This window comes from Punica granatum, chromosome 6 (genome assembly GCF_007655135.1).
Source record: "Punica granatum isolate Tunisia-2019 chromosome 6, ASM765513v2, whole genome shotgun sequence".
NCBI classification, from domain to species: domain Eukaryota; kingdom Viridiplantae; phylum Streptophyta; class Magnoliopsida; order Myrtales; family Lythraceae; genus Punica; species Punica granatum.
The window spans coordinates 4,825,866-4,833,328 of record NC_045132.1 but is presented as its reverse complement, the minus strand read 5'-3'; the positions used below and the strand labels follow the sequence as shown (position 1 = coordinate 4,833,328).

At 42.3% G+C, this 7,463-nt stretch overlaps 2 protein-coding genes across 4 annotated transcripts; both read left to right on the top strand.

Moving 5' to 3' along the window:
• On the top strand, positions 1-4,790 carry LOC116212393 (DNA-(apurinic or apyrimidinic site) lyase 2). 3 transcript variants are annotated; one of them, XM_031546984.1, is made up of 10 exons: positions 1-179; positions 350-461; positions 610-756; positions 993-1,078; positions 2,032-2,147; positions 2,299-2,379; positions 2,578-2,778; positions 3,270-3,421; positions 3,756-4,351; positions 4,430-4,790. In XM_031546984.1, the coding sequence occupies exons 1-10, from the start codon at positions 72-74 to the stop codon at positions 4,499-4,501; spliced, it is 1,671 nt and encodes a 556-aa protein (XP_031402844.1). In that variant the 5' UTR covers positions 1-71; the 3' UTR covers positions 4,502-4,790. The 3 variants fall into 3 exon arrangements, with proteins under 3 accessions (XP_031402844.1, XP_031402843.1, XP_031402845.1); XM_031546983.1 differs by having other exon boundaries at positions 2-179; positions 541-756; XM_031546985.1 differs by having other exon boundaries at positions 34-284; positions 541-756.
• Positions 4,791-6,908: 2,118 nt separating this feature from the next.
• LOC116212076 (probable E3 ubiquitin-protein ligase ATL44) lies at positions 6,909-7,463 on the top strand. The gene has a single exon (XM_031546663.1). It carries the CDS (start codon positions 6,909-6,911, stop codon positions 7,461-7,463), a length of 555 nt encoding a protein of 184 aa, XP_031402523.1.

Sequence of the window (7,463 nt, the reverse complement as noted above, 5' to 3'; positions counted from 1 at the left end):
TTTCCTCCTTTTCTGCTGCCATTTTCAAATTCCGAGCTCGACCGGAATCAATCCACCGGAAACTGAGGGCGATGAAGATAGTGACTTACAACGTGAACGGCCTGAGGCAGCGGATTTCCCAGTTCGGCTCTCTCCCGAAGCTCCTCAACTCCTTCGACGCCGACATCATCTGCTTTCAGGTGCCTCGTGTCTCCTCCCCATGACCTCTCCTTCCTGACTCGCTTACCAGGGCTTCCAATTCAATCTTTTCTACTGATCGTCAAGAAGGATTATGATTCATAGAGGTAATATAGGTGCGGATTGCTGCTTCAGCATGGACCAATCGTAATAACCACCGTATTTGATACAGGAGACGAAACTCAGAAGGCAGGAACTGACGGCAGATGTGGTCATAGCCGATGGCTATGAGTCCTTCTTTTCATGTACACGCACCTCGGACAAGGGCCGAATGGGATATTCAGGTCAGCATTTCTCCACTTCGTTTGCTCCTGCATTTCGTAGGCTGCTGAATGCCTTGTTAAAAACGTGTATTATGTGAAGGGGTTGCGACCTTTTGTCGGGTTAAGTCGGCGTTTTCGAGCAATGAGGCGGCTTTGCCTGTTTCCGCAGAGGAAGGCTTCACTGGTCTTCTTCGTAACAACACAAAGGAGGAAGCCCCTGCTGCTGTGGTGGCAGGCCTTGAGGACTTTGGAAAAGATGAGCTTCTGCAAATTGATAACGAGGGGCGGTGCATCATTACTGATCACAGCCTCTTCAGTGAGTTCCTCGAAGCAAAGTAGTACTTGTGGTTCAATCTAGTGTTCACATATCCTGTCCTTGAGATATTATGTGCTGAGGTCTAGTGTTCAATCGAAGCAAAGTAGACATGATCTTTCATCTCATTTTTTAGTAAAAGCGAATGGCTGAGGTCTTGCTTTCTCTAGTCTGTTTATCAATTGGAGCTATAATGGATTGCAGTAGCTAACATTGAGTTAACGTTGATAATTTGGCAGTACTTTTCAATTTATATGGTCCACGAGCTGTATCTGATGATACTGAAAGGATCCAGTTCAAGCTAAAATTTTACAAGATATTGCAGGTATGTTAGTCTACCTACACTGTACGTGCACTTTTAGTAACTAGTTGCTATCACATCCTTTTGTCATATATAAATATCAGTGCTGCTGACATGACATTTGCTTTAACTATACTAATTGGTCTACTTGGATAACATAGAAAGAGGGTGTTTGTGGAGTTGATGGACCAAAAGACTAGGCACATTTCTCAATTACTGCTTACTTGCTTAGGAATGGGAAACTGTTGTCGAAGGATTCAGACAGATTTCAAGAGGACAGCAAATAAAGAAAATCGAATTTAATTCAGATTGATATCCTATGAAACAATGTAAATATAATCAGTACGCGGAAAGTTGATGGTTGAACTTCCAAGTGGCATTTTATTTTAGCTTGTAGCAATTGCATTCAGCATCCTTTCTGGCTCTCTATCAGTTAAGTAACTTTTAACCCCCCAGAAAAGGCCACTTTTCTTGGGGTTAAATATAATCAGTGGGCGGAAATTTGATGGTTGAAGTTCCAAAGTGGCATTTAATTTTAGCTTGTAGCAATTGCATTCAGCATCCTTTCTGGCTCTCTATAGCTTTTAACCCCCAAGAAAAGGCCACTTTCGATAAACTAATCGCTTGCTTGCTAGGCTTTGGCCATTTCACCATAAAAATTGCTAGAATTTGCTTTCTTGCAACCTCTAAAACAACATTGTTCCTTCAGAATGTGAGGGGGATTCAAACTTCAAAAAGATTTCTTAGGAGTTTCTAAGGGTCCTACCCTGATATCACCTTGTTTTTCCTTTGAAATATGATCTTTACCAAAGAGTGCGAAATATTGTTTCAGATGCACTGCATGTCTCATCAGTGTTTGAATAAAGTATCTGCATTGTCGTTTTTGGGCATTAAAGATTGGCTAGCGGAGAAAATTATTGCTTGGAGTGTCCTCATTCTCATTCTCTCACGACTAATATTGTTAATTGTTGCTCTAGAGAAGATGGGAGCATCTCTTGCAGCAAGGAAGGAGAATATTAGTTGTCGGCGACTTGAACATTGCACCTGCTGCTATAGATCGCTGTGATGCAGGCCCAGATTTTGAAAAGAATGAGTAATCTACTAACTGATATTCCTCCCCCCTCCCCTCTCAAGCAGTTTTACTTAGGTTCGTTGTCTTCTAGTTGTTCCATGCTGTATAGCTTTGGTTGCTGGTAACATTTGTATAAATTAATTCACTTAATTTCATGTCATGTGCTTCGCAGGTTTAGAACGTGGTTGAGGTCCATGACCGTGCAAGCTGGTGGTCCTTTCTTTGATGTTTTCAGAGCCCTGCATCCTGATAGGTTGGAGCCTCTTTTTTCCTGTTCTTGAGCTAATTAAAGTTGGTGTTGTAATTCGATCTGACTGCTGTGATGCTGAAGTTAGCTTCTGCCAGATATCATTATTGGCATCTTCTGTTAAAATTCTGCATCAAAGCTGTTAACTTGTTAACTGTGGTTGTTTTACTTCTATGTCTGAGATTTTCATGTTTAATTTTCCAGAAGAGATGCATATACATGCTGGCCATCAAATACTGGTGCAGAACAATTTAATTTTGGTTCAAGAATTGACCATATCCTAAGCGCTGGATCCTGCCTTCATGAAGACTGTGATTCCCCAGATCGTAACTTCATTACTTGCCATGTCAAGGAATGTGACATAATGACACAATATAAGCGCTGGAAACCTGGGAATACACCAAGGTAAAGGAACATTCTATTTACTATGAAGCTCAGAGAAATGCTAGACTGTGACTTGACACACGTATTGGTATGAACTCCGGAATGTTGCACCATTGGTAAGGGCTGAATAAGCACGCTCCCTCTAAAAGATTCCAGAAGCACTTGATGTGGGTGACTGTACTCTTCAGCTGCTATTTCACCGGGGCTTTTCTTGATTGTCTGCTGCATACACTTAAGTTTATTTTAGAACAAGATGATTGGTATGCATATTTTATTCTCATATCCGGGGGGATAAACCAAGAGACTCTGAGCCTGCATCTGATCCCGCAAATTTATGATGAAATATATATTTATCTTTACTGTATTTTTGGAGAGGCCTCGCTTATGTGACTTGTCCATTACTGCTCCTATCCCAAATATTTTCAATGGTGCAACACTGGTTTTATATTTAAACTTTTGCCAAATATATTCGGTCACAAGTGGCTTACTTTTGGTTGACAACTGACAAATAGGTGGAAAGGTGGTTGGAGCACCAAATTGGAAGGCTCCGATCATGCTCCTGTTTATTTGAGCTTAATGGAAATTACTGATATTCCCCTGCATGACACTCCATCTTCATCTGCAAGATATTTCCCCATGATCCGTGGTCTCCAGCAAACTCTTGGTATGAGGAATTTCTCCTGTTCAGCTTTTCTTAGTTTTAGATGTTTAGACAAATGCCACTTTTTTCTCCACCTCTGTTGGAATTCAGTTGGAGTGTAAAAGAACTTGATAGGTCTATGAGGACTCTATCTAGTAAATATGTCTGTTACACAACCGCAGTGTTCTTATTTATTAGTAATATCGTTGCCATTTACTAGTGCACTTTCTTGCATAAGTAGATCAGATATTGGCTGTGAAAATGATATTCACCAAATTGTTGAAAATATTTATAGGTATCTAATACAACTGTCAAACTTCTCTTTCTGTTTTGGTTGTTAATTTTTATTTTTCTGCAGCATCTTTGTTAATGAAAAGGCAAATGAGCGAGCAAGTTGAGGTCTGTGAGGTTCCAAATTCATTTTCGGTTCACAGCAGTACAATGAGGAGTTGCAGTGGCAGCTTGAAAAGATCAGGCGACAACTGTTCTATACGTGATGAGCATTCTGAACATTTTCCTCGCAAAGTTGGGCCTACTTCCTCACGGAATCTGGGTCCTGATTTCAAGAAAAAAACGAGGAAAGGCCAATCATCCCAGCTCTCCTTGACGTCATTCTTCCAGAAAAGTCCAAAGTGCAGCATCGAGGTCGGGAACCTGGGCAATGAGTTGGATGATGTTTCCAAAGAACCGTCAAACAGTGACAAAGATAGTGGTTCTCAGGAAGATGATCCAATGCCTAGTAATTCCTCTCAGGATGAGGATGAACTTAGCGTTAGTTGTTCCTCAGAGAAAGAGAGGAATAACACAACTCTATTGCAGTGGCAAAGAATACAGCAGCTGATGCAGAATAAGATCCCTATGTGCAAGGGCCACAATGAGCCCTGTGTCTCTAGGATAGTGAAGAAAGCGGGTCCCAACTTTGGTCGAAGATTCTACACCTGTGCGCGTGCTGAGGTAATTTGAAATGCTTAACAATTTTCAATGATGCTTGATACTCCTTGAAATAAATGATCTCTGTTGATATCTTGTTAGGGGCCTTCCTCAAATCCTGAAGCAAACTGTGGATTCTTCAAATGGTCCGGGTCGAAATCTAAGCAGAAGTGACCATTAAAGAGGTAATTCCTAATTACTAAACCAGCATCGAGTGTATTATTGATTCTGTGGTCAGTGCCCGTAGTAAAACTCTAGTAGGAAATTTTTGTAACAAAACTAAGTAGGAAATTTTTGTAGTGATACTATCCTGAGGAATTTGATTTCTTCTTTCTGATCTTAATATTCAGATTTCAAGGTGAAAAATATCAACTTGAAATCACCTGCCAACGAGTCGGAATTTTCATTTTACCCACTTGTGTCATAACTAATATTTGAAGTGTATATATAGTTTGAGGATCAACCGACCTCTCATTTGGTTATCAAACTGCAACCCGGAAAGTCAATTGGTCTTGAACTGCTGCCAGGGGAAATAGGTCTCCGCATTGCCTGAATAAGTTATCGTAAAGTTTGTATTATGCTCCTTAATTTCTAAGAAGAAATGATATATATATGCCTCAATAATAAGAGTGCATGAGTGTGTAGATACTCTTTTGAGACTAGATGAAGCAACACCCCTAAATCTCCAGGCCTAGTCAGGAGGTTTTTGCTTTGCACGCCACCAAGCTCTCATAAGCTCGCCTAAAGGTTCACCAGTTACAATTAACCGATGGGAATGGGGCGAAAGCGGGTTGCATCCGCCGGCTAATGCACGAGCTGCTGATATATGGGGCTTGACAGTTGCATTGCAGAAGAGTCCTGCTGGGAAGTTAAATGAAAATAAAACATATTAAAGGTTTAATTTGGCAGATGGGCAGTAGTTACAAGAATATCCAAGTTTGCCCTACATTGCTTGTGTCATGAACAGACGGCCGTTCCAATAATAATACTTTTAAAAGCAAAGTATGTGCCGTCACCACTAGACGTCGATCTTCCAGACAATGTTGTCGGTTGCTTGACTTATTGATAAAGTCATCGGTTGGGGCAGAGGCGGCCTTCACCACCGATGAATCAACTATCTAGCCTCAACTTTTGATCTGTTCAACTGGAGGGCTGACAGCAAAGGCTGGCCTGTTCAATACCACTACTCATCAGTCAAGATGGAGTACAGGCATCAATAAAACATGTCTTTGATGGGGGCGACCTTGTTCCTCTTCGACACATCAAAATTATTAGCCTTTGCGGGCTGGACCTGGGGTGTGATGTATCATGGTCAATGCATCTGTTGGACGTTATGATGTCTTTGTTATTCAGGGGAAATTGAACCTTAATCGTTGGACTGAGTACTCCCAGTTGAGGGGTGGGGACCTTAATCGTTTGATCTGTTCAATTGGAGGGCTGACAGCAAAGGCTGGCCTGTTCAATACCACTACTCATCAGTCGAGATGGAGTACAGGCATCAATAAAACACGTCTTTGATGGAGGCGACCGTGTTCCTCTTCGACACATCAAAATTATTAGCCTTTGCGGGCTGGACCTGGGGTGTGATGTATCCTGGTCAATGCGTCTGTTGGACGTTATGATGTCTTTTTTATTCAGGGGAACTTGAACCTTAGTCGTTGGACTGAGTACTCCCAGTTGAGGGGTGGTGACCTTGTTGGTGTCAAAACTCTTTCTTTTTGAAACGCTGGTGACCCCAGAGACACAAGTGACCTTGGAGGGGAAGAGGTGGCCGTCGGCGAAGCACTCTCTCCCCAGTCAAGAGAACCAAGTTGTGGGATTGGGCAAGAGTCTGCTCACTAGTGGCTACAACTGGCCTGGTGTCTTGTCTTTGGGTGGCCATAGAAGGCGTCGACGACCTCACAGGGGAAGGGGACCTTAGCAATGGCCAGGCCACCATCTTGCTGTTGAGTTCTCTCGATTTGAGTGGAGGGTACGTTGCTAGTCGGCTGCTCTACCCTGACGAGGTCATTCGTAGCCTTGACCTCGTCAGGGCAGTCATCGAGAAGTACTGGCTCAATTTTCCTTTCCTCACTAATTTTTGATCTGATTTATTTATTTATAACATTTTAAATTCTCTAATACATCAAGAGAAAATGAATAATCCGAAAAAGAAGTGGAGCATAAGTTTTTCAACAGACGAAAAAAAAGATTTAGGACTGACCAAGGTCCAGCCAAAGTCGGAAGAAGTTGTGCTCAAGGTTGAATATAGAACAAAAATTTAGGACGAAAGCAGAGTTAATGCAAAAAGTTGTGAATCAAAAATCAAAATTTTCCTAGGTGGCTATTCTTTGCAATAAATGGTGATAATAAATGCAGATAATAATTTTCAGTAGGATTTAGTCATTTATTTTTTATTAACGAGCAAGCAAGGAAATTCGATTACCAAATTTGAAAATGGACGCGGTTATTTGTGGAATTAAGGGAAGATCTCCATAACCCTGATAATACGCGGCGGGCAGTACGAAACTTGATCACAATCTGAGCTTGGTCTGTTTCGTTCAATCAAACTCTCCCTTACAACACTATCAAGAATCAGTAAATGTGTAAATCCCAGATCATGAGTACCCCTTGTCAAGATCAGAAGTTTGAGATGGTCATCGTCATTGCCGTCCTCGTGTGTGGAATCCTCGTGCTTATCGTCCTTTATCTGAAACATAAATTCTTCGACAATGATCGGGAAATGGCCGGTCATCATCAACAGCGGTCATCAAATACATGTTTCTTGTCCAATGATAATGCAGCTGATCGATCCGAGAGTAGCGCCTTCCACTCGATCTCCTTCACAACGGGCCCCTCGACTTCCAATTCCGATTCCGCGGCTTTTGATTGCAGGAGCTGTGCCATATGCTTGGACGATTACGTGGATGGGGACCGAGTGGTCGTCTTGCAAGCGTGCTTGCATGTGTTTCACGAGGAGTGCATCGACCAGTGGATACCATGGAGGTCGTCAAACTGCCCAGTTTGCCGGGCCAAAGTGATGGAGCGTATGAAGGGTGAGCCTTCCAGGAGGAGGCCGGCCCAATGCCCCCTCGCTTTCTCCCTTGCTTACAGCAACGGTTTCATAACAAACAGCCATTCCGCACGGGTCATTTAG